We start from the raw sequence: 27,694 nt of genomic DNA on the forward strand, positions 1-27,694 counted from the left end.
TGCACCGAGCACGTAAAGATGCATTTGGTCTCTGTAAACAGTACTGAAATCCGCCGTTCGGCAGAAGAGGCGATGACTTTCGTTTTGTCAAACCAGTTTTCGTGACCCTGGTTCCTGTAGGAAGAGGAGAGCCGTTCGCAGACTTAAGGAGCGGAGTACCGATCAATAGTTTGCAAAATGTGTCGAATTGTGGAGCAATAAAAACACGTAGTTTGAAGATAAAACGCAGAGAAATGTTAGATTGTGTGCTCACGCGGAAAACGTGTGCTGCATGAGTTGTTCGTGCCCGAAAGGATGATAACAGATATTGTGTCTGCAGCGAGATGTGTGTGGGAGGAGGCCTGTCAACCTCCGTCGTCTCCAGGAGAGCGCGTAGAAGCAGTAAGCCCATCATGGCTGCTGCCTGTCCTGGCCTCTCCTTCGCCATTTTGAAGCGCTTTGTCAGTGAGCCTCCCTCTCGCCCTCTACTTCACGGCCCCCAGGGTCTCCACGGCTCTGCCTCCCTCTGCACGCACAGAATCCCAGCTTGAACGCCTCCCAAATGTTTACCATGGCCTGGGAACCGGTTGTGACTTCGCAGAGACGTAATATGATTTATTTCATTGTGTCACCGCCGCTGATTCCCCGCCTGACCCCTTTTCATTCATAACCTCCTTTGATATACGAGTTTTCGGTTTAAAATTACACGTTGGGAGAGAGCTGCGCCGAGAGGACACGCGGGCGAGGCACAAAGAGCCACAGCTCGCCTCCCAAAAGCAGTCGATTTATTGGGATCCGAAGCGGCAAGATCTGGGCCCCCCGAAACCTTCCGTTTCGTTTCTTCTCCCAAAAGAAATGGCTCAGCCGAGCGGCTTCCCTTCTCAAACTCCTCAGCCTTTCTCTTTTTTTTCATATTATGTTTGGCAAAGGTTCTTGTTTTTTAACTTTAGATATTTTTTACCTTTCGAGGAGGATGAAACGGGGATTTTCAGAAGAGAGGAGACGGAACAAAAACACGCTGTACGAGATCAAACTGCATTTTACTCAAGTCTCTTTGGAATTTGGGAAAATATTCTCACCTTCTAACACCAGATGCGCAGGCCACTGACGGGATTTAAAGAGTATTTTAAAATACGACCGGAGTTGGAGTGAAAATCAGAAGTTTAAAAAGCAAAAACGATTCATCTTATATGAGTTTCATCCAGAAGCAGTCAAAGATTCACCTAAACTGCGAAAAAGTAGGACACGCCAGCCAGAAATAGTGAGCTGCCCGTTTACTCAACCAAGCGACTCTATTTAGCCAAATATATTCAAACTCCAGTGCAGCCATTTCTAAGGACCGGTCATGTATTGCAACCTAACATTAATAATCGTTTACTCCAGTTTGAAATTAAACGACATGCCTGAGATGTAAGCACTTTACTTTTTTTAAGTTACATATAACGTTTAATATCGTGTCTTTAACTGTATTAATAACATATACAATTAAACGTGTTCATTATTTTTTGGGAATCGCTTCAGCGGTCTGAAGAGAATAAAACAAATCAAAAGTAATGTTTTGAAAAAATGTATCAACCATAAACAAGAAAGAACACCGTGCCAGTAAGATAATGCAACTCTCATTCTCGGAACGTGAATAACCACACAGGCTCCTTTATTATAAAGACTTTTATTCTATGAAAATATTGTGCAATAAATATTTTGCCATTTACTATTAAATAATCTCCATAAATAAGTCTACCTCTAAAACTTATTAAGTGGAATAGTCTCCACCCTTTAAGTAGTCTAAAATCGTTTTCGTTTCCTGAGAATTTACTCGGAGCATTTACAGATGTATACTTTCAGATATCATGAAACGGACATAATAAATAAATAAATATGGAGGAAGAAGAAACAAACGATGGAGAAATACCTGAATTTAGACAATACTGACATTGTTCAAGCTCTCGTACTGTGTTGGTCTACGGGAGCAAAGGTGTTTTATGAGTCTGGTTTAGTCCTGGGATATATGGTGTATTTAATCCACACCGTGGCCACCTCTCAGTTCGAAAGACCTAATGATGTATATTACAGAAGGGGTGGGGCACCATGGCTAAGGGTTCCAGGCCGCTGCCCTATTGAAAATTGAGATGTTGGAGGTCTATGGTACAGAGTGTGCTGGTGAAAAACTCGAAATCTTCCTCGGAGAAGTGGACGGGGCTGTCCAGGGAACCCTGCAGGCTCGGGGAGAGTCCTTCCGAGAGCTGCAGGCAGGGATCGGGCGAGAAGAAGCCCAGGTCTGGTAACAAAGAGGTGTCCTGGGACTCGGGGAAGGCATTTTCCAGGCCCGCTGTGTGGCCCAGTTCTATTGTGGAGGACTGGGTGGTGGGCGTTGCGGGCTCCGGGCTCCCTGCCTCGAGCGGGGGCTCAGCTGGGTGGGAAAAGGCCTCCTTTTCTAAGATGGAGCCTGTCCTTTCGATGGCCTGGTTGTACGGAGAGCTGCTGTTCTCTCCTTCGTCTTCGCAGTCCTCCGAGCCTTGAAATGGTAGGTCCCCGTCCAGGTGGTCCTTGTGTTGGGTCTGCCGCTTGTGCTTCATCCGGCGGTTCTGGAACCATACCTTCACCTGCCTCTCGGTGAGATCCAGTAAAGCTGCGATCTCCACCCGCCGGGGCCTACACAGGTACTTATTGAAGTGGAACTCCTTCTCCAGCTCCAGCAACTGGGTGTTGGTGTAGGCGGTGCGTAGCCTGCGGGAACCACTACCGCCGTCCTGGAGCCCCTCGGTATCTGCAAAACACAAGGCGAGCAGCCATGAAAGAGCCTGAGCAAACACAACCTGGAGGGTGGGGTGCAAATACCCCTCAAGCACACAGCACAACACTGTGTGAGAAGCAGCCACTCGTCTTACACGCAGCACTTCCTACTGTGCAGAGGCAGCCATGATCCACGCACCACATGCACAACAAAGCACACAGAAAGCCACTCACCCTGTGGACAGCACTATATACTGTGATAGGTCAGCTGTGTGCAGCCACTCGCCCTATACCCACTACTGCACACTGTTGGGGCATAAAGGTGCTGCCCCTCCCCCCCAACACACACACAGAAATGCACAATGCTGCACTCTGCAGGATTAGCCATTTAATATGAGCCAAAACTGCACACTGAACTGGGATAGCAAGGTACAGCTACCCACCATATCCATGATACTGCAGAATGCGGAGGAACAGGAGTGCTCCCTCAACCCCACCACAGGCGCAGCACTAAACTGTTTACAAAGGATGGCCATTCACCTCATACACAGAAATGCAGACTACGCAAGAACAGGGAGGTGCAGCTAACCACCCCATGCACAACAGTGTACGTTTTGCATGGACAGCAAGGTGAAAATTGCCACCCCTTAGATGACACTTTATTGTGGACGGTCAGCTACCCACCCCCTATGCACGACGGTGCAGAATGTAGAGAGACGGCAGTGTATAGCCACCCACACCATGAAGAGCACCACAGAGTTGCCCTAGAACACCACTCTTCATGGGCAGCAAGGTTTAGCTACCCACCAAGTCAACAATCTGCACACTGTTGTGTGACAAGTTTCAGCTGCCCACGCTGTGCACAACACTAAAGAATGTGGAGGACACCAACTGAAGGGTTCCTCTACTTGCATACAAGTCATACTGTTGAGGAACAGTTAGCCACACCCCTTTGCACATACACAGAGCTACACAATCAGCACAAACATCATTGTTCAGCCACCACATGTACAAAACACTAAAAGGTGGATACACACCCCGTGGTGACACTGCAGGGTGTGGAGGGAGAGCCAACAACTCTTTGCACAATACTGCACAATGAGCAAGGGCAGAGAAAAAAAGGAAGCTGTGCACACCTTGGACAACAGTGCAGAGTTGTCAACTCCTTGCATAACAGTAAGTGGCATATACCCACCTCATACACACTTTACTATCCACGGATACCACCATGCATATACTCACCACTTGTATCACTGCACAATGTACAGAGACTAGGAACTGCAGCCACCCACACAGAGTGCAACGCTCTACATTTTGCGGAAACCTCAAGTAACAGAGAGCCATCCACCCCTCGAATTTCACCGCACGCTCTGCAGGGAAGGCAAGGTGCAGTCACCGCCCATGGATTATGGTTCAACCACCCTCCTCCAGCACACCACACCACATAGTGCACTTACTGCAGGGTGCAGCCATGCATCCAATGCAAACACTATCCAGTGCTGGGGAGGGGCATCACACCACATAGTGCACTTACTGCAAGGTGCAGCCATGCATCCAATGCAAACACTATCCAGTGCTGGGGAGGGGCATCACACCACATAGTGCACTTACTGCAAGGTGCAGCCATGCATCCAATGCAAACACTATCCAGTGCTGGGGAGGGGCATCACACCACTTAGTGCACTTACTGCAAGGTGCAGCCATGCATCCAATGCAAACACTATCCAGTGCTGGGGAGGGGCATCACACCACATAGTGCACTTACTGCAAGGTGCAGCCATGCATCCAATGCAAACACTATCCAGTGCTGGGGAGGGGCATCACACCACTTAGTGCACTTACTGCAGGGTGCAGCCATGCATCCAATGCAAACACTATCCAGTGCTGGGGAGGGGCATCACACCACATAGTGCACTTACTGCAGGGTGCAGCCATGCATCCAATGCAAACACTATCCAGTGCTGGGGAGGGGCATCACACCACATAGTGCACTCACTGCAGGGTGCAGCCATGCATCCAATGCAAACACTACCCAGTGCTGGGGAGGGGCATCACACCACATAGTGCACTCACTGCAGGGTGCAGCCATGCATCCAATGCAAACACTACCCAGTGCTGGGGAGGGGCATCACACCACATAGTGCACATACTGCAGGGTGCAGCCATGCATCCAATGCAAACACTACCCAGTGCTGGGGAAGGGCATCACACCACATAGTGCACTTACTGCAGGGTGCAGCCATGCATCCAATGCAAACACTATCCAGTGCTGGGGAGGGGCATCACACCACATAGTGCACTTACTGCAAGGTGCAGCCATGCATCCAATGCAAACACTATCCAGTGCTGGGGAGGGGCATCACACCACATAGTGCACTTACTGCAGGGTGCAGCCATGCATCCAATGCAAACACTATCCAGTGCTGGGGAGGGGGGTGGTCAAAGTTAAGCACTCCGAGCACAACACTGCAGCAGAGTACTACACATTCAGTCAGCACTCCACATTTGTGTAGGCTCTGCAAGATGCCCTCAGAAAACCCCTCTCTGGTGTTTCTGTTTGAGATACAGTGCCAATGCACATTGGCTGCTAAACTGACAGGTAGAGGGCCCAGGCCTTGTCCCACAGTGCACTACTACTGTTTCTATCTTATCCCAGGTTTAGAGGCCCTTACTCCACCACTGTGTATGTTTCTGGCAAAGATACACATAATCCTCACAAGCCATCCACAAATGTGTCATCTATGGAAACAGACCAGCCTGAGGAGTAGCAGGTGCGCCTCACTTTCTATCGCAGTTCTTCGGTTTAAGGATATTTGTTTTAATAGTGTTTTTATATTAGTTGAAAACCTCATACGGAAAACATCCGACAGAGGTGGAAAGTAGTAACCTATAAAGCCAAAAGCGATGCACATCTTGTGCAGTTTCTATCCCGCCCCCCAGTGAATGGTATGTAAGGATTTCACACCCCCTAAATAGGGAACCTGGCCGTGCCCAGGGGGTACACCTCTGGCACGGTGGGACAACCTGCGGCCCCAAGTCAGTATGCAAGCTAACTGTAGGAACATGGCTACCCCACAGGAGCGCCCCGGCGCTCAGCTAACTGTAGGAACATGGCTACCCCACAGGAGCGCCCCGGCGCTCAGCTAACTGTAGGAACATGGCTACCCCACAGGAGCGCCCCGGCGCTCAGCGCTCAGCTAACTGTAGGAACATGGCTACCCCACAGGAGCGCCCCGGCGCTCAGCGCTCAGCTAACTGTAGGAACATGGCTACCCCACAGGAGCGCCCCGGCGCTCAGCTAACTGTAGGAACATAGCTACCCCACAGGAGCACCCCGGAGCTCAGGCTTCGGTATAGGCGAGTCAGGTGAACTTCCCTTTGGACTGAGGATTCCGGCCCCTTCATAATAAAAACAATCACCCAATTACATCGGGAATGCCCAGAAAAGACAAAGGCACGGCTCCGGATTCTAACCGACTCTCCCCCCACTCCCAGTATACCGACCTTCAGGGGATCCTACAGCCGAGGCCGGGGCTGAGGAGGACGGGGAGGGTGAGGCAGAACAGGCCGGCGTCGGGGCGCTCTTCTTGGCTGACTTTTTCTCCTTCATCCAGGGGAACTCTGCTGCCAGGGGCACTCCCCCGGGCTGGGCCAGGGCCGGGTGCGGGGGCTGCTGGGACCCTCCATTCAAGGCCCGCTTCTGGCCCCGGGCCTTGGGCTGGCTGCCGCCGCTGCTGCTGAGGTTGCTGCGGCCGCTGCAGAGGCTCAGGCTGGGGCTGAGACTAGGGATGCTCTGCTCGAAAGGAGGAGGAATTAATGTCGAGTCCTTGATTGATGAAGTTTGAAATGTCTCCAGGACAGCAGGGAAGGACGTCAGGCACTCGGCAAGGGAAGGCTGGCTGTTGATAAAACCCATCTCCCTCTCGAATCCAAAATTCATGGCGCCCCCAGGCAGGCCAGGCCGGGGAGCTGCGCTAGAGGCCGGGCCCCTGCCTCTGTCCGCAGGGCCCTATACACGCTATATTCCTGCTAATACGGGCGGATGGGGACCTCGCTCTATTAAACTGGAGGCTAAGGCGAAATTGCAGCCAAATCCTCGTCACGTGACCAAGCCTGGCCAATGGCAAACGCGGCCTGGTGGAAAACAGAAGGCATTATTTCCTTTAATTGATTCAAAAATCAAGAGGAAGCATCCCGTCCCTATCCCATCCCCCTCAATGGTCCGGGTCGGTATGATGGGGGTTTAAAATATCGTGTATTATACTGTGATTCCCCCACCCCCAAGTGTCAGCGAAGCACAGACGGGGCTCGGCGCGAGCGACTACTAGCTGAGGGATATTTCCCTTTAACCGTTTCCTTACCTGGGCACAGTGGGAGCAGAAGGGAGCCTGGCTGATTAGCGCAATCTGGCAGGCAGGGCAATTAAGAAGCCGGGCCATTAATCTTTAAAGTTTTGACATGGACGCGAGGGTGAATGAGATGAGGGCTAGAAAAGAACTTCCACGAGTTGAGCAAGGGACAGCCCAACAAGCCAGGAGGACAGCCGAGGTAGGCCCCATCAACACTAACAAAAACAAGACAAGAAACCTGCGTCGCTCATTGCTTGTCCGGACTTTGGATCAAACAATGTCAGTGCAGGGCGGGCTGAGGACTCTTTACCCAGATCTGTTCGACGCTGTACGCTCCAGGGGTGCTGCAGCCACCAGACTGTGAGTATACGAGGTACTATGGTCCACCCTTTGTTACTTCTGTGTGTGCCTAACCCAGTTTCTCATAAAATGTAGAAAAAAACCTAATTGTCATGTGCTGGTCCCAGGATCACCGAGAAGACTTTGGATACTATTTTGGAACTTGGGTTCAGGGAAGCAATGTTTTTAAGAAATGAAAGAGCAGAACTGGAGAGGGAAACCAGTGCTGGTTAAAAAAAAAACAACAACAGACCCCGGGAAAGCAAAAGGAGGTGGGCGATCAATCTCCGGGCAACTCGGCTCTCTGACAGCTCGCCCTCAGCACACTAAAGAATTTTAACCTTTATAAGACCCGAGGAAAAAGCAGCAGAGCGCGCCAAACCTTCTGCTGAAAACGAATAAGACGAGTCCAGTCGTCGTTGTAATATGAAGGAATGGTTCTAGATGTATAGAATCCAGTTTAGAAACATCCATATAGAAGTCACCCAGGAGTACGTGCGACTCTGATCCTTTAGAAGCGTTTCCCCCCGTTGCTGCTCTAGTCAGGGTGAGTGGGACGTGGGAGAAGCAGCTCGGAGCGAAGAAACGATTGTCAGCGGAGTTGGTGTGTGGGAGGGGAAGTCTTTAAAGAGAGAAGCCCAGGGCAAACCGGCTCAGTGGGCCCGCGCCCAAGAAACAGACAGCAGCAGTTTACAAAATAAAGGCTGCAACTGAAACCCGATATTACTTGCTTCTCAGCGCCCATGCAGCGATCAAACTTTACTGGTGCACCAGCGCTTAGCACAGGACCCGCACCTCATGTTTTCCTTCGGAGAATTCAAGAAGCCATTAATATCTGTTTGGAATCTGGCTGAAAGGAACAGGCACAACTTCCACGAAGGCATCTGCGAAAAACACCCTTGGCCTTTTTTCACGAGGGAAACACGACGAAATAATTGTTTGCAAAAGCGGGCCACTCTTTTCGTCCGAACCAAAAATCATCTCTGTGGATCGAAAGGCAGAGGAGAAACTCAATAATCAAAAAATGTTAAAAACAGAAGCGAATTTTCTATTCCAATAGACCTAAATTGTAGTTCCTGATTTATTTGTGTGCACAGAAACAACACACAAGGTAAGGTCAACAGAATTTCCAAAGGTAAACATTCCCTCTTGGGCCTTCTCTGCACATTCTTTGTGTCACGAGGAGGCAGCCGGCTCTGTGTATTAATGCAATTTTTGTGGAACTGCAGACCGTAGAAGCTCCGGGGGAATGGGGAGGGAGGCAGAGTTACCAGCCCGGGGCACAGACAGACATATTCCTCTGCTTCTGCATATTTTTTTACCCCTTCGTTCTGTCTCGCTGCTTTAATGTGCTTCAGAGAGAATTCCCCGCCGAGAATGAAAGCAATAAAAACACAATCGAACAACACGGCGCTCTTGTATTTTACAACTCGGCCACCTCGCCCAGAAAACGAGTCTCGAAAAATCCCGAGCCTTGGTATTTGATCCAAATCAAAGCATCCAGCTGGCATGCTTTTAAATTATAGCGTCCCCGAATGTTAAATTGTGTTCTGCCTGGATGTAAGGGGAGCCTAGACAGGAGCGCAAACTCCGCTGCATTTTTGTGTTATTTATGGCTCCACACAAGAGCCATCCTTGCCAAGCACGGCAGGCTCAATGGCTACGGACGGAGGCCGCAATCCAGCGAGCGGCTAGTTAAAGAAAGGCCTTCTTTAATACGGGGAGCGCATGGAGGGGGCCTGCAGTGGAACGAGGACCTGCATGTAGCCTGCACCCTGCAACTCTATCTCACTCAGCATGTGACCTTCCTACACCATAAAACGTCCCTTTAACTGCATCCCGTAAAATAGATTTTCTCCGAGCTAGACATTGTGGGCCAATGTCTCTCTGCTCTGCTAAGCTGCATCTCTTTGTTCGCCCACTTTGCAGCCTATTTTTGGCTCTAGTCGTATATAATATCCCCTCGTATTCTCACCTCCGCTTTTATTTAGTGGTTTAATTTCACTTTTTACAGCACTGCCTTCCAAGTCGTGGTCTTCTGTGAATAATGGCTTCCCTTTGTTTTCATTTCAGGCCCAATGGCTGCCCTGCCGGCGGGGCACGTGACGTCTTTTTGTAGCTGCAGACACAGTGGGAACAATATTCTGCGTGGGAGAATATACGAAAAAAACAGCCAGCAGGCCGGGGTGTCGGGGGAGGGGATACCGATTGAACAGACTCTCTCCCAGTTGTCTCACTCGTGGGGGTGGGGGGAGCTCAAATAAATGTAACCTTAACCTGTGATGCACGGAAAGGGGCAACATGATTCGCCCTGAAGTAAGACTGTTCTATTCTTGATGAACTCGACTGAGAACAATGTAAAATTTATAACAGAAAATTTTATTCAAGATTTTTTCAACAGACAACCCTTCCAGCAAGGAAAAAAAGGACTACAAAGAAGAAATAAAAGGCAGTTCTCGGGGAGGGAAACTACACTTCTTCTAATCAGGATTACACAATTACAGTTTGCTTTCTGTCCTCATGCCTCCTCGAAACCAGTACATTGTTATTCAGCACGACGGCAACATAAAACTCATGGTCTCTCTAAAGAAGGTACATGGACTAAAAACAGGTTCTTACAACAACAGGAAGGAAAACACAACAGTCTAGTTTACAAGTAGAAACTAAAAAAGTACAGCGTTCTTTTTTCTCATATAAATACATTATGTTGTTGGATGGGGGATAAATAATACTAGAAACGAGAAAATATTTTAACTGGCTGTAATAACCAATAAATATATAATATGGGTGTTTACCAGCACGCACACACTCACAGATCTGAAAGGCGTTACTTTTCAGTTGGCTGAACGCCTTTCAACAAAAAATTGTGTTCACTCATTAAATGTAAACTAAGTGCAACAAGCGGGGTCCCCAGACCTGAAAGCACTCGCACCTACTGAATATAAAAAAAATGATCACCCTGCTTTCAGCTGAGGACACGCGGCTTGTTAAAATATACCCTGTTTTCACGTTAAAGTGGAGAAAGAACATGGAGGACTTCTAGTGATGAAACGCTCTTTTGCCAGCCAGCCTAGGGGCTTCAACTCGAGAGATAAACTAAGACATCACTTTTTTAGTGGCGCAAGGGGGCGACACGGGCGGGGTTTTCAGAACTGGCAAATTAAGCTCTTGATATGGTTCTAGTTCTCCTGCATAAACATGTCCTTGGAAGTGGTTTGGAACCTCTAGAACATAATTTAGTTGGTACAAATTGCATGACATTCAGAAAGTGTGTGTGTGTGTATATAAATACACACACACACACACACGCACACACATAAATACACTTTCGGAATGTGTGTATAATATATATATATATATATATATATACACACACACACCCTCAGGGATGTTTGTGAAAGTACGAATATATACAAACAATACTGCATGAAAATGTTGCATGTGTATATATATATATATATATATGTATATATATATTTATATATATATAAACACACATAACATTCTCATGCAGTATTATTTGTCTATATTCCTACTCTCACCAACATCCGTCCCTGAATCAAAGAATATTTCTCAGGCAATGAGGAGAGACTGATGCCACCTTAAATTAAAACGAGTATCTTTGTGTGTGTGCTTGTACGTGTATGCCTCTTGTTTATGTTGTTTGTATGTGTGCTTTGTGTGTCTGCAGCTGTGTGCAAATGTTATGTGTCCATCGTCTGTCTGCTTGTGGGTCCGTTGTCTGCACATGTGAGTGTTGTTTGCGTGCGTGTGCGTTGTTTACGTGTCGGTACTTGTTTGTGTCTTTTTTCTGCATGTGTCTTTTTCTTTCTGTTGTGCATGCCTGTGTGTGCGTCTCCTCGGCCCTTATGGGGGTATGTTCACGTACAAGCGAATCGTTCTTTATAGACACTTTTTTGTTTCACAACATCAACATTTGACCGAAAAAAGGAATGGAATGAAAAAATATCCTCTGGAGGAAATAGCTTTACCAGGTGAACAGCGTTTTTTCAGAATGTCCTCCTGGCATTGGGGTCTTCTTGACTACCCTAACATGGCGCCCCCTGTCTTCCCCTGAGTCTGTTTTGCCACACCCTCACAGATGGGTCAGTTTGGGTGCCTCCTGCATCCGTCCCTGGGATGGGTGGTGCGTGGAAAGGTCTGTGTAGGTCGGATGCGGGTCGCAGGGTCCGTGGTGCTGGCCGGATCCCATCGCAGGCCCTCCGCTGTAGTCCATGGAGGGGGCCTGGTGATGGGGCAGATGGTTGAGGCCATAGAGGGGAGGCCCGGAGGCGGGCATAGAATCCACATAGTTGCTCCCAACGTACACTGGGCTGCCTTGCATATTGGGGGTCCCATAATTCCCCCCATTGCCTTGCAAGCCGTGGGGGTCGTATTCAGACGCAGTGTTGGCGTATTTCTGCTGCGACGGGCACCCTTTGATTGGGTTTTGGTAGCTGGTCGCCATGGCATAGGCATTCTGGTGTGGTTTGTTGAAAGAGGGCGGGGAAGGAGGATCATAGTTGCTCATGCCATGCATGGCGCCCATGAAGCCGGCTGAGGACTGCATGGGCAGCGGCGGGCTGCCCGTGGGCGAGGGCCCCCCCGAGGAGCCTCCCATCCCTTTGATCTTCTGGTCCTTCTTGTACTTCATGCGGCGGTTCTGGAACCAGATCTTGATCTGCCGCTCGCTGAGGCTGAGCAGGTTGGCCATCTCCACCCGGCGGGGCCGGCACAGGTACCGGTTGAAGTGGAACTCCTTCTCCAGCTCGACCAGCTGCGCACTGGTGTAGGCCGTCCGCGCCCTCTTGGAGGCGGCCGATGCCGAGCCCTGGGGGCTCTTGTCCCCGCCGCAGCCCGGCTCCACTGGTGGAAATGAAATAAAAGATAATTACTACACGCAGAAATTGAAAGCATCGTTTCTTAATAAATCCTGGAACAGGCAGCGAGTCTTAACCCCCTTTCCCATTAGCCTGCACTCTATAAGGCTGGCGTTTATTAAGAGGCTTGTTCCAACCCTGCCCTGTGCGAGGAAAATTGGATCATGTCAGGCAGACCCGACTTTTACGGCCTATATTTATGATTGGATTATTGTCAACAGATAACACTTTTAATAAAAGGCGTCCTTCGTGGCTTGGAAAGAATTAGACTACTGCGTGGTTCCCCCTATCAGATCAAGATCACTCTGCCTTGAATAGATATTTTTGGGGACCCCGGATATTATGTACTTAAACATATCGGTATATTGTTTGTGTTGGTCAACTCCCACCGACTATAGAATGTGCATTAGCATCATTCAGCTGTGAGTTTTCTTCCACATTTGCACACCGAACCCTTTCAGATGCCCGGGGGTGGGGGGGGGGGGGGGGGGGGGGCTATAGGTATTTCCCTGAGAGACATGCAAGTAAATACTGCCTTCATCCACACTTGGCTTTAACATATATTACAAATTATAAAATCTACTGTTCCCGCTGCAACATGCAGTTTTCTGGCACGATATTTGACAATGGGAATGAGGATGGCATGTGAAAATGCAACACACGCACACCACCGTGGAGCGTGTGAGGGGGAAGGGTGATGAATCACTAGTCGTGAATAAAACCAGAGTGGGTCATGATGCCCACTACTCCCAGTACATTGATTAATAAATAGCACGTTACTTTCAGAGCGTCTGCGTATACGATTTACGCTGTGATGTCATCTCATGTGCAATAGTTATTAAAATAATCTAAACAACCAGTATAAAAATCAATGCAGTGAGACAAAATCTAATTTAATAGGACTTAGGAGTTTAACCCAGTTGTTTTACTTCGTAAAACGACAGTAAAATCATGATATCTGTGGGTACATGGAATTTTACCTTTGCGGGTATTATTGTGTTTATTAGTGCATTTATTTTTGAAAGTATTTTATGTGGCAATTTTTATTTTATTTTGACTGGAATTGAATTTAGGCCATGCCAGTGAAAATATAAATAACCAACTACAAAAATTTTATTTTAAGCGCAAGTTAAAGTAGCTTATTAAAACATGTTACTTAGAGTGGGTCCTAATGCAGCTTCAGGCATTTATTAATACAGTGCAAAGGTGAATCACATGTATTCCCAACTAAAACTCTGCTGTGTTTGACTTAATATGCAGAGAAAGAACAGCATGTTTGGTCTAAGCCATATATCAGATTTGTGTTGCTCAATATTTTATTTATTACCATCATCGAGGGAGGGTATAGGTTGCATGATTTACTTGAGATTTTGCCTCTCATGAGCTGTGACCCCTCCACACACAAGCAACAATGGTAGTCAGTAGCATGTTGGATAGATGGATAGATAGATAGATAGATAGATAGATAGATAGATAGATAGATAGATAGATAGATAGATAGATAGATAGATTGCTCTTTGTGTCCCTTGTTGAGTGGGTGGATTGGATTTGGTGAGCCAGCAAATTAACAGAAAAAGCTGAACAAAGTTCTAGCTTGGCTTTAAGAGCCATTACATAAGCTGAGCTATCAACATGACTGGTGTGTAATTCGTGCAACAAACGTCACATGAAAATGTGATAGAATCCTAAAAATTAACCAAAAAGTGTAATTTTTTAACTTGCAAAAGCATTTCACTTTAGAACACTAGTATCACTGCATTTAGTTGCATTACATTTTTAGAAATGATGGTTGGAGTTTGGAAACATTCACCTCCCCCTCCCCCCCATAACAATGATGCAATTAATGAACAAGAGGGAAATCAGTTGTCATGTGTACACTATAGGTGGACTATGTTGTTATTGTAGATGAACAATCTATCAACACATTTGGAAGAGATGTTTTATACACTGCAGTCCCCGAACTGAGGTATCTCAAGGTGGTTACAGATGTGATGTTGAAAGGGAAAGGCAGTACAGTAAATAAGGTTATTGCCTTAAAACACATTATTTTGTCAAGCAGGGAATCTGGATTGATGGCAGGTCTCCTGGTTGTTTTATTCAGACTCTACATGAGTATTTTTCTCTCCTATTTACATCATAGGTTAATGGTTTGCCCTTAGGTGTGTGTTGAACTACACTACACTTTGTTAAATAAACCCATTACATAATCAAGTCGAAACAAATAGATATGCCAGAGCTAGGCATCTAGCACAAGCCTTCAGTGGCTCACCCACATCTAGTTGGAATGAGCCAGGATTCACAATTCACAAGAGGCAAGGCCTCCAGTGGGTCATCATGCCCCTCCCCAGCAGGTTTTATAAATAGCATATTACACTCTGTGCATCTGCAGGTATGGATTATGGTATGCAGTTTTTCGTGTGCATTTCTTCCCAAACAATATTTAACTTGCATGCAAGGGTTAATTTTGTGCAGTGAGAGGAAGCACATTGAAGAAGCCACCTCGATTGAGTGGTTTCCCTATGTAAAGTCACTGCAACATGCAATTTCTGAGGCAGTAAATAGTGTTTTTCGTGTTACATTTCAGTTTTCTGTGGTAATAAGATGGAATTTGTACTTTTCACTGTAGTAATAAATTATCATCTGTGTTCATCAGTATAATGGCTCCCTAAATAACATGCAGTATTGGGCCAAAATACATGGCAAAAAAAAAATACACGTGGCCCAAAAACTTTTTTTATCTATAGAAACTGTACTTATAGTAAACACACAATCACACATTTATTACTACAGTGCAAAGGTCAGACTTCGGTTTATTGCTACAGTATAGGAAAAAGGACATGAGAAATACACGTTAGTGCCTCATAGACTGCAGGTAACAATTAGTTTACCCAGGGAAACAACTCTCCTAATCAAATCAGGTGTCTCCAATGTGATTTTACCCCACTGCACAAATGTAACCACTTGCAGCCGGTGTTGGTTGTCGAAACAGGTACTCGTGAAAACATACCGCAGCATAAGCCATGTATGCAGATGCACCGAGTATAATATGGCATTTATTAACTTTGTCGAGGGAGGCGGGGGGCTTCGTGACCTACTCGAGGCTTTGCTCCTTGTGAGTCATGGTCCCTCAGTACACTAAACAATGGTAATAAATAGCATGTGCCTTCTGTGGATGTGTGTGTGCCTATGTATACACTCATACATGCTCTCTGCACACACGCGCGTATGCATGGAGATGCCCTGCCCCCTCTTGTAATCAGTGCCACGGTGTTATTTGCTTCCACATTGCAGCTTTAATCAGCCGGGCTCCAGCTTGTCATGGCTGACAGTGTTTACAGTGCACGCTTGCACGTTGGTATTTGTTTTGATGACTGTGGGTGCTGCACTCCAAATGCCCTGTGTTCTTTCTACAAAAAGCACAGGAGCTATTTCCTGCCAGGCTGCCAGCAGACATGAATCTTTGCCCTGGGGCGCCCATGGCTAGAAGGGTGGGTGTACATCTAGAGTGAGTATACCTGTGCTAGGGGAGCTATGTTTCTGCTTGGTGTTCTGTCTTGACTCCTTCATCCAGGGGAAGATCTGCTTGGTGAGTGTGGTGCTGGAGCCAGGCTTGGTAGGACCCTTGCTGCTGCTGCCAGGCTGCTGCTGGGTGCTGCTGGTGCCAGTGCTGCTGGTGTTGGTGGCAGAGAGAGGCGGGGACACAGGCGGCGGCTGCTGGTGCTCGGGGGGCAGGCTGGGCCGCATGCAGCTGCCGTTGAGCTCCTTGCTCTTGGCATGTGGGGGCAGCGCGTTGCCCAGCGCCTGCAGGGAGCAAGCCGACCTCTGGTAGTCATTGTCAACGTGGGAAGAAGGCTGGAAGCTCTGCTGGGGGCCATCATAGCCGAAGCCGTTGGCCCCCTGGTAGGAGTATCCCCCGAAGAGCGTGGAGTTGTCGTAGTAGCTGGTCTTTTGCATCACTGGGCTTCCCGGAGAGTATCTCAGCGGCTACCAGGGTCCTGACACCCGTGTGGAAGAACATTGGCACCCCAAGGTCACGTGACGGCCCCGTTCCAGTCGTCTCTCGGAAGCTGACCTGAAAGGTTACAAGAGACACACGGGGTAGTTAGTGGCGGCCAGAGATCCATCTTACAGTCTGAAAAGCACATGACATCAATGGCTTCTGCACACACAGGCCTCGCAGATGCTCGGCTGCAGCAGGCCCCCTTACACTGACATACTTCAAGTTATCTTATCACCATCGGCACAGACCATTCCCTTTGCTGCATTTGGAGCACAGAAGACATGCTTGGGCAGGGCCTGAATACACAATTAGGTGCCTGGGTGCCCTTCCAATTCTAAAGTTTAAAATATCCAACAGAATCGCAGAGTTTAGAACCAGCCAGAAGGTATAGAGCTTTAATTCACAGAAAACAGAATGCAGATTGTGTAATTAACTCAGAAAGCAACATCCCCTGCAGTATAAAAAATAAATAGGAATCAAATAGGAATATACCTGGTAATGGCCATCCCTGTGACGTTCACACACACAGAAAAAGAATAAACACTCAGCAAAAGCAGTTTCCCTTATTGTCCTAGCAAGTTAGACACGCCAGCCCAGCTGTGCCCCTCTTCCCACCTTTCAGTACCGGTTCTTGTTTATTCGTTCTTGCTTTGCAGGCTTCCACAAAACCGGAGAGGCCTGCGTTTTGTTTTCCCTTCTCAAACACTGTAACATTGGTCCCACGATAAAATCACCGAATAATAGCCACTGCCTGGTGTCCAAAATAATTTGATGTATGGGGGTCAGTCGGGCCGCGGACAGGGTTTTAAAAGACCGAGGGGCGGGTTTTCTCTCATTCTCAACGACCAGAACTTCTAACAATGCCGGTCGGGTCTGATCTCTTTAACGCAGCTTTTCCACAGACGTGCCATGGAAATAAAATTGGTTTCTGTAATTTTGGAAACTGATTTTTTTTATAGTAAGAGGACCCTAGGTTTAGCAGATCGATGGAATATCTCCTCCAGCATTCAACTGTATTGTTGTGTCTAAGTAAGATAAGCACCTGCTCCCGAGAAACATGCGACTATTTCGTGCCTTGCGAACCGAAATTTGAATGCGTTTTCTTGAACTGGCTGTTTCTTTGAAAGTCGCATACAATCTTAAGATTTTTGCGTTGAAGGCAGGGGCGGACTTTCCACCTCCGTTCGTTAAATAACTCCACATTTGTGTGACAACAGTTCCTATTCTAAGCACAGTTGCACAAAGCCCTTTCCAGAAACGAGGCGACACTCATTCCCCGGGACTGTCGGTACAACAAGGCCGCAAGACTGAATTCACCAAAGTGTTTATTGTAGGGGGAGTTTTACTGGACACGGGGGCATCCGGGGCCTAGGCAGACGCATTTAATTCTGTTTTGCTTTAGATACCGCGCAGTAGCGGGGGGAGAGGCATGTTTTTTTAACCCGGAGCAGCTAAAAATAACAGTGATGATAAAAATACACTAAGGCTTTAAAAATGCGTTTGCTGTAAACGCCAAGACACGCCGTGCCTTTCGAAAAGCAGCATTTCTGTATCATCTCTCAACCGTCAGAAACGTCGCTCATTTATCTTCGTTGCAGACGGCCGGTATTCTAAATGAACTCCAAGGAATTGTTGCAAATCTCAACCAGAATAATAAATATTAAATTATACGAGGTTCCAATTAACCGCGGGTCGGATATACCATGGTTTTATTTTTAGAGTTAACAACATTTATAAGTTCCAATCGGGAAAGAATTGCAGGGCCAGGGCGAGGCCGGGCAGCCCTGGGCCTCTCGCTGTCAAGGAAAATCTATTAAATAAAAGGCAAATCTGGGACACGGGATGTTAGAAGCAAATAAAAGGAGCTCAGGTTTGGAGGACGAAATAAAAACCCATGTAAAACTAAAAAAACGCGAGTGTTGGATGTCTTCCGAGAGGGGGGCAACTCCGTGTTGAAAACCATCCATTCTTGATAACGCTTTCTCTTTTTTAAATTATGAACCCGGCATAACCTTTAGAGCGCAGTTTTCTGCTCTAGAAAAATCGCCCGCACCTGGCCTAATTAGCAAAACCCCCGCACAGGCTATGGACAAAAATAAACATTTGTTCATATCAGAAAACATCAACAAAATACTCACAGACGCTTAAAATAAAGAACGTCCATGGCCTGCCCGAAAAAAAAACAGCACATTCCTTTGAGTTCAACGCCTCTTGCACACAACCAGATTTCAAGCAGGAAAAAAAACAACACGGCCTTTATTGGGGGTGGGGGTAGCAAAGTAAAAAACGGGGGGGGGGGGTGTTCTGCACAGAGGGGGGAAAGAACGAGGCAGTCCTGCGTGGAAGGGAAGCGTAAAGCTTTGTGAACTCTGCCTGAACCTCGATGCAAGTCATAAGCCCATAAATCACCGGGACATATACTCCGCCATTCACAAAGTGATAGCCTATTTGAGTCCAGCTTACCTTAGCCTCTGACGACGCGGAGAGCAGCCCCGGCAGACGTGTAATATATCGCCCACATCCAGCGACACCGAGAGCAATCAATAGGCGAGGTATCAAGCCCTCCTTTTGGAGGGGAGAAAACATGTGAAGGCAGAAGAGGAGGAAGGAGAGGAGGGAGAAAAGGCAGCCAGCAGTCCAGGCAGGAGGGGAGGGCCGGCCTGCCCGGCTCCCCTGCGCTCCCACCGACAGGGCTTCCCTCCCAGATCCGCCGCTCAGCTCAGGGCGATGAGTGGCCAGGCTCCTTGGTCGCCTCGCAGACTTGGTCCGCCCTGCTGCTTGCTGCTAACAATGGCCTCTGCTTCCCCCCCCAAGCAGGCACAGGTCCGCCAGGAGCCAGCTGCAGGAGAGAGCGCTCCCTGCACCGGGAGGAGACAAGGCTGCAGGGAGAGAAGCTCGCACGCGAGGCATTGGGAGGACAAAATACAAAATAATCCGTTGTTTAGGCCAGGAGATAGCCGGGCCCAAGTCTGTCCGTGTTAATCTTTTTTTTTTTTTTTTTTTTTTTTGCTAAACGCGGCGTCACAAGCAGAAAGGGGGATATGCTAATGGGGGCGACGTGGTGGACGGAGAGGGCTTGAGCGTGAGATCTGGAGTGAGATTCTCAACCAGGTGTCACTCCGGAGCATTTCAAAGAAGACGCCCGTTTGCAGAAGTGTTTTGTTGTTATTTAAATGGCTTCCGGCCAACCCAGTGCCACTCGCTGGTACGTATCCGTACTTCCAGTGCTGGGGGAAGGGGCGAGGGAGGGGAGTGGAGGTAAGGGGTACCTCGGACGTGAATCCCGGGGAGTTAATGAAAACATCCTTGGAGGTCTGATTGTAGGTGCGAGGGTCTGCGATCTCCATTTAAAAGGAGGGTGTCAAGGGGCCGTGAACAAATCGGTGTTGTTGTGATCCCAGTGTGGGCCTCCTAGAACTTCAAGGCTATCTGGGTGTTAAAAGGTCCACGCGCAAAGAGCCCGAAGTTCACACCTCCCTCTAGGCAGGGGGCATCTGCACTTCAAAGCAGGACGCACATCACAGAGAACAGAGAATGGGAGCCGTCCCGGGACGGAGACTGGGCTCTGATATGTAAATCACCGACAGCCTCGGTGCACTTCCTGCTCACCCTAAACACGTGCACGCAGGCAGACTTCGGCACCAGGACGGGACGCGCGCCCACAAGTGCGCGTTCACAAGCAGCACACCGAACTAAAGATTAAAACACAGAAATACACGTGCTCACACATAATGGTGCACCCAAACAATCATGCAAGCAAACATAATGGCACAAGATTTGAAAACACACACAGTTCTAAATTATGAAACTAAAGACACGTGTGCACATGCAAGTTACACACAGACTTGAAAACATAAACAGACTCACAAGGTAACATACCACAACGAGACCAAAGCTGAGAAGCAACTGCATTAAAACACAGCCGCAGAGTGATTTTAAGCACACATACAAAAACAGAGGCACAAAAAGAGCCACACAAACACATGAAGAAACAGTCTGTTTATACAAAAAATACATCTCTAAAAAAAAACATACATAGACACAGATACACACATGAACAGAGCCCAGTTTACATTCTTAAGCACCCACATGAAAACACAGCAGTACAAATATATATGGATAGTACAAACATGCAACATTAGGTACGAACACATTTGCAACCCCCACACACACGTCAGCAAAACAAAAGTAAGTACTACATTCATATACAAGACGAAAATGCCGTCAGACGTCCACAAAAATAGTTTCAAGCATGACACATCAAAAAGTGCTGGTTGAAACGCGCCGAGGCCTGCATTGAGGAAGGCACCAGGACACAACTATACATGTGTGCAGAAAACACAAATGAGCACGCACACAAGCGTGACACGAATACGACATAAAAGCACATAGATCTGCCGACAAACGCAGCTACGCACATGCAGGAGCATGATCGCTACACTAACCACGCCAAAACATGCATAAAGGCACATGGAAGCTACAGTCACAAGCAAAACAGGAGAACATGAGGTACTGGCATCCACAAACACACAGAAGAGCGTAAACAATGGATCCAGGCACAGCAATAAACAGGAGACATAAACACACGAGGGCACATAGAGACACGCCATCGCAGGCCCAGCAGACATCGACACCCATAGTCACACGGCAGAGCACCATAGACTAACACGGGTAGTCACAAAAGTATCGACGCAATGACAGAAGGGATGGACACAACACACCCGCACATACACAACAGCACATAACGCAGCACAGTCATTCGCATACAGACGAGGATAGAGAAACATACACAACCCCAAGGCAAAAACAAAGAATTATACACATCTGGAGACGAACATGCATCACAAGGAATTTAGGGCACAACCACAAATCCCCACACTTAAATACATACGCACACGCACACTGACACACGTAGGGCACGAAAACAGCCGTTTAAGCATAAAAATACACAGCCTGCTGATAATCATCCATAAACACACAATTCATACTAATACTCGGACACCTACAAATTGCACAACCGTGTACATACAACCTGAAGGGAAGGGAACACAAATACATACACATGTTTACGACACACACAAGCACACATACTAGAAAGCAGTGTTAGGCGTGGGATACACATACACGCACTGACCCAAACTCGGAGAGGCACAGTCACACAGAGATACACTGTGATTTAGAAATAATACAGCAGGCAGTCGGATTTCAAAGGGAAAGACAAATCCAAGCACACATGGCCATCCAGACAAGCACAATTCCCACAAACAAGCAACCCAATACACTGACAAACACACATTTAAAATATCTAGCCCTACTAACACCTATGATCTCCCAAAAACGCTAATGCAACAGGTTCAGAAATGCCCTGCTCCCTATTACCAGGTACCTGTGTGCCGAGTTGGCCTAGCTGTATGACCACAGGCAAACCGTGGAATCTGTCGGTGCCACGGTCCCATATTGACCACAATGCGCACAGCAGGAAGAAGACGCAACCATTCTTGCAAGAGCTGCACCCACAGGCCGCAGGCTGACAGTGGAGAAGCTGTGTTTTGTGCAGCCACAGTTGGGAGAGCCCTCGCACTGCGTGGGCGGAGGGTTGGAGGCAGAATGCTCGTGTCTGCACATTTTTCTGCACGCACTATTGTTTGCTCTCCACAGCTCTCTCTTTTGCCTCCATAGTTTCCCCAGGCGAGGATCTGCTGACTACAGACCATAAAAGTGAAAGGAAGGCTATAAGGGCCCTCTTCCACCAGAAGCGTGTCAGTGGGCCTAGCTCCCACTCACTCAGTGGGGGCCACTGGGCGTCCATCCAGCGCGAGGGGGGCTCTGGGCCAAGTCTGGTTCTGGTGGCATAGGTTTCACTGTCTCATTTTGGAAATGTTTGGTAGTCCGAGAAAGAGCTGATCAGCTTGGGAAGGAGGCTCTCACTCCCAGGAGAATATGGCGGGAATCTGAAACTAAAAGAATCTCAGCCTCTGGCTTGGTTGGGACCTGATCTTTGGTGAGCCCTCCAAAGAAGCTGCAGAACCCTTACCCGAATCTCGTGAACTCCCCGCTATCTGCCCAGTGGACTCCCCATCTTCTACTTCCCCACCCTCTGCTTACACAACTATTGGTGAAATCGATTCATGTGAGACAAAGTGGTGTCCACACCTCGGAAACCGGGCCTGTTGCCATAGGACACGTGACCTTTTATGTTTGTATTTCATCAGCGCGATCTCTATCAGTGTAATTTTCAAGTGGTAACATGCAATAAAGCCATTTTGAAGCTGTGTATGTGTGCGTGTGTGCGTATGTAGGCGCGCGTGATAACCGGTTAAAAAGGGCAACATGCAGCAGTCGTGGTATGCCTTGCATCTGCAGCACATGTTTTTTTAATGCAGGCACCGGAGCACTCACTTGTAACAGCGTCTGAGAAAGACAGGGATACGTCAGTGGCAACCAGAAGCCGCAGTTCCAGTAACTGGCATCAAGCAGTCACTGTGATCACTGGTAACATCACCTTTCCAGTAGCAGTTACATACGTGCTCATCTCTGGCGGTAATTCTTTGGACCTGCGGGATATTTTACAGGAATAAAATGCCAGCACTCACCCACGAAGAGCCGTCCCGTCCAGCGAGTGGAAGGAAGGGGGCGTCCCGGGCACAGAAGGGAAGCTGGGAGAGAAAAGAGAGAACAGCGCTCACATTTACCGTGTTTTGAGAGGACGTGGTCTTCAACTCAACAAACAAGTTCTGGAGTGAAACTATCCGGCTTCTAGCTCCTTAGAGTTCCTCAGAGGCCTGCCTGAAACGCGCAGTTGTTTTCTTAAACGCGATGGTAGGACGACAAAAGGGACGGAATCTAAAAAGTGACATTTTAGCAACGTAATTCTTAATCAAGTCTAGAATATTCACTTTATTGCTTACTTTATGAGTGCATTAAAACACGTCGTTGTGGCTTAGCGCCCCACGGAGCTTCCACGCCTTTTAAAATTGAAAATACATTAGAACCGTATAAAATATAATCTGCACTTTTAGACTATCACATCGTATGCAGCAAAACGACGTTCCAGCGTAGATCACATTCTTTATAATGTAGACATCGAAAAACAAACGTTTACCAAATTGCACGCATCCAGCCTAACGAAACGATATAGTTTATAGTTTGCTGCGTCCACACATAAAGCACAACGCCACTGCGATTTGGCGCCAACACTAATTTGATAGAAACACAGGGATAGATGTGCTGTTAAAGAACTCCCAACTCTAGATTTTATTGCTCATTTTATCTGTCTTTATGGGAATACCCCTAGTAGAGCACTAGGGAGAGCCACTATTTTATTTTATTTTAATTTTGTCAGGTTTTTCTTTTCAGTGGAAGCAGCAGCACCGGGAAAGGCAGCAGAGCATGGAAGTTATTTTCGTTCTGGGACAGAGGAATAATTCATAGGCCTTCCGCATGCCGCCAATATTAATCTCCCATAAAACTGCTCCTCACACACCCCTGCCCCCCACCCTCTCCCCTCCACACATAAATCACGGGAGGCTTCCCCTGACCTGGCCAAGTCTGCCGGCTGCAGCTAGATATTATCTTTTATTATATACACTTGTTAGCTGGCATTATTCCAGCGCCTCACACCCAATATTAGCTCTTTATAACCCGTCAGCAGGTTATAAATACAGATTGGGAGCGGCATCTGGCAGGAGAGAGGCCTGTCCCTCTGTCAATGAGTGAGTATTTCGGAAAGCGTCGAGAAGACTGCAGGGCCCGGTGCAGCGCTAAACCACGACTACAACACGGGAAATAGTGTGGAAAAAGAGCTGGGTGAACTAAAATACAGGAGATCTCCGTGCGATTCGGCTTGAGCTGTAGATACTCATACATGACTATTGTGTGTAGTGTTGTATGATGAGCACGCACAGTTTCATAGAACATACTCGTCAGAGGCCCTATACAGACACTCGCAAGTTACACACACACACTCTCTTTATATCTACTGTGAAGAGTGCCTTGTTCAGTCGGTGGTTCCTTTATTTGTCAACATTCGTCCACTGTGAGTGCATACTTAAGAGTGTCAGACCAGTGGGTTACTGCAGTCAGGCGATGGGCTGGAGACAGGAGGATGGGGCTGAAAGGACACACTCTCGGGCCTCCTTTTAGTCCTTGTTGCACATTCTGCTTTAGAAATTAGGGGTCCAGCATTCGTCAGGTGCCTGGGTGGGGGGCAGGGAGAGTGTTGGACACACACTGGGGTGCGATTACCTCGTTTTCCGGATACACACACGAGCCAGCCCCAGTAGGTTTGTCTGGGTGCGATGGTGCTGGCAGTGCTGAGAGAGAGTGCATGGGCCTATCCCCTTTCACCCACTTACTGCCCTATTAAACAAAGAGTCTAACGGGATGCGCCTGGACGCTGCGTGCCGCCCTGCTCGGACGGGCCTTTCCCCTCTCTCTCCCTCTATCCTGACGTTTGCTTAGAAGAAGTAATAACTCACCAGATTAATGATCAATCCACGGAAGTGCTTTTCAAACTGCCTCCGAACTGTGAAACCAAAGCCGGCCTCTGTCTTCGGCCTCCCCCTGCACAGCTGCAAGCAGCCTGGGCTCGGCCTTCGTCCAAAACCAGCCTTCTCCGGGAGATGCGACGGCGGCCGGGCACGGCCCTGACCCTCGCAGGGCAGTGGCCTCCTGTTTTCGGCTCGTGGTAGACCGGAGATCGACGGAACACAACAGGGTCTCTTTTCTTCCAGATGGCCCCCCAAAATAATGCTTGTGATTATGCAAACACGTGACCGGCCGACGTCAGGGTTTCCCTATTTCACAGTGGATCTGTTCATCAGGAACTTTTTTCGGACCCCAGCCAGCCTCCTTCTGGCTGTGAAGATAAACTCTCAGATTTGACCAGCTCAACCCAAAAGGAAAAAAAAAGTAATCCGGGTCACAGTTAGGATGCCTTCTGAGAGAAGGGGAGCTGTGTCTTGGCGCTTCCAGGCGGCGGAGGAGCGGGTGCCTGCCTTTGGCACGCAGGCGAGGTCTGGAGGCCCCAAGCCGAGGAGGCAGCTCACATCCTGTTGCAAGGCCAGGGAGGAGCTGGAGCCGGGAGAAGCAGGGCCTCCGAGGACCCTCTCTCTGGGACTAATAACCTGAGCTTGCACTTTGCTGGAGAGGAGCTGGGCGGTGGGCCGGCTCACACCCACGCTCTCTCACACAGAGGACAATAGTGGGCCATCTTGCCGAAAGAACAGGGGCCTGGATTCAAAATGGTATATTGTGGGTGTATCTGCTGTTTGATGTCTGTGGCATTCAGAAGGGATATTGCCCTGCTGTGTGAGCACTTTACATTGGCAGGCAGTGGGAGGCAGATGTGTCGGACACGTGTGGTCCGTGACGCCATCTCCCTACCTGTGAGGCGAAAGGAAGAACCAGGGCAAATAGGAGCTTTTTATTGGAACATGGAGAGTTCACATAGCCGTGCAGGCTTAGCCTGCATAATGTGCTGGCCCCGTTGATGACATCAGTAAGTGTTATGCGCAAGGCCTAATCTGGCCCCATTCACGAGCTCTTACTAGAGTCTGACTCCAAAATCTTACAACCGTGTTTGCAGCAGATAAGCACTCTGGCTGAGGCAGAGGAGGGAAACCGTGGTTTGGAAGTTGGTAATTGCGGGTTCGGAATGAGATTCCCAGGCCTTTAGGTGTGTTGTATAATACAGTTCTGGCCTTTCCTTTCATCTTCTCAAAACACATCAGCATCTAAAAAGTGGAACTTCGGTTCGCACAGCTCCCCGCTTGTTGGGACACATAGTTAATGTTTAATCGTTGTACTCAAGGAGGCCTGGCAATCGTTAACAGGGTGCCAGTGACCCGTAGTATGCAGCCAGTTGACCAGAGCCTTCCAGCTCGAACAATTTCGGAATCTCTTTGCTGCCGTTTTTTGTAAGGCCCCTGAAAGGAGGCTTCAGGACTACTGCTGTGGTGTTAAAACGTGTTAGCAGAAATGAAGCTCAGCTGGAGTTCATCTCACTAAACAGGTCGTTATCAAAGGAGACCACAATACCTGAAATACGAGCCTGCAGATGTGGCCCGATTCATAAGACAATTAGTCTGCCATATGCAAATGAACAGAGAGAGGCGAGTGAATCCGTTAAAGGCTTCCTAGCAGCGGAAATCTAAACAAACACAGGAGACAGCAGCAGAGATAGTTTAGTATCCAAAAATGTCCATTAATATCAATTTACTTCAGTGGCAACTCTGGTTCTTCATGAACTTGATGATTTATGATAAAATCAATGAAATTATGGGCACTCAAAGCCCTGTGGTTTCTTCTCAGATTTCATTCCTGAACAGATCAGGCGCTTGGTTAAAAAAAAAAAAGTCCGAGTTTAGCTGGAGGCCAGCAAAAATAATTCGAAGGCAGGGGAAATGTAATGCAAAGCAATTTTCAGCAAAGAAAATCAGACGCCTGGGATCCCAACTCTTACTCTCTTGCAATATATATAGCGGTTCGCCTCGGGAAATGATAGGCAATTGGTCAAAACCTCGCCTTTCCACAAGCCAGAGATGCATTGTCATATGGGAGCAATTCCCATGACATTGCCTCAGAAATGGATTCGGTCCGAATTGCTAAAGGGACAGAAATAAGTTCACTAAGAAATACACGTGTGTGTGTGGTTGTGCGCGCGCGTGTGTGCGTATAAACTAAACGCATATTAACTTTTTCTCTACTTTGGTGATTGTAAAAGACCAAATCTACTACCACATTTAAAGGGATGCCCCATTACCCCAATTTGAAGACACAATATCCGATTCAAAATCTGAGCAGGCAGCAGTTAGTCTATTTTTAAATGCGCACTTTGTGTCATGGACAGGTCTCTTCCATTTGGACAATAAATGCGTTTAAATGTCGGGTGAATGCTGAGCTCCTATTTTTCCTGGTTAAACACATTAGATGATGTTAAACACCCTGTCGGAAAACATGTCTCAAGCGGAGTTGAGAAGGAGGGTTCTACAGCACCAGTGAAAGACCGGAGCGGGGCATTGCAATACCCACCTAGAGCTGCACAAGGCACAGGAGTTTCACCTTTAAGCATCAGAACGAAAAGCAATTCACCCCCAAAAAATCAGGAGACATGACAGGGCAGACTTCAGCCTAAATTATGACCCCGTAAGGCGAACGTTTTACTTTCTGTGTGCAGTCAACATTTGGGCGTGGAAGCGCCATTTGGTTCTACAAGACCCCTCTCCATTGAGATAGCCCATAGAGACAACGAGGATGGCATTGTATAGCGTTGTCAGTATTTAGAAAGAAACCAGGTCATTTTCCCAAAATGGAAACCACGCACCTCAGCATTTTCTTTTAAATAAAACAACATGGCCACAAAGGAGAGGGGCACATAGTGCAAGCCAATAACGGGCTAAAACACGCCAGATGAA

At 48.0% G+C, this 27,694-nt stretch overlaps 2 protein-coding genes across 18 annotated transcripts in view; both read right to left on the bottom strand.

Annotated features, from left to right (window-relative positions):
- Positions 1 to 1,651: 1,651 nt before the first annotated feature.
- Positions 1,652 to 7,751, bottom strand: HOXB2 (homeobox B2). Its single transcript, XM_069237565.1, has 2 exons — positions 6,217 to 7,751; positions 1,652 to 2,746 (listed from the first exon to the last, which is right to left on the bottom strand). Exons 1-2 carry the CDS (start codon positions 6,650 to 6,652, stop codon positions 2,094 to 2,096), a joined length of 1,089 nt encoding a protein of 362 aa, XP_069093666.1. The 5' UTR covers positions 6,653 to 7,751; the 3' UTR covers positions 1,652 to 2,093.
- A 2,007-nt stretch (positions 7,752 to 9,758) lies between these two features.
- HOXB3 (homeobox B3) overlaps positions 9,759 to 27,694 on the bottom strand; it is a 67,093-nt gene continuing 49,157 nt past the window's right edge. For 9 of the 17 annotated variants that reach the window (XM_069237551.1, XM_069237546.1, XM_069237548.1 and 6 more), the window contains 3 exons: positions 22,874 to 22,936; positions 15,796 to 16,352; positions 9,759 to 12,266 (listed from right to left, as the gene is read on the bottom strand). In XM_069237551.1, coding sequence (XP_069093652.1) covers positions 11,497 to 12,266; positions 15,796 to 16,234 — 1,209 coding nt within the window. In that variant the 5' untranslated portion in view covers positions 16,235 to 16,352; positions 22,874 to 22,936 and the 3' untranslated portion in view covers positions 9,759 to 11,496. The other 8 variants (XM_069237557.1, XM_069237561.1, XM_069237559.1 and 5 more) reach the window with 8 other exon arrangements.

This window comes from Pleurodeles waltl, chromosome 6 (assembly GCF_031143425.1).
Source record: "Pleurodeles waltl isolate 20211129_DDA chromosome 6, aPleWal1.hap1.20221129, whole genome shotgun sequence".
NCBI classification, from domain to species: Eukaryota; Metazoa; Chordata; class Amphibia; order Caudata; family Salamandridae; genus Pleurodeles; species Pleurodeles waltl.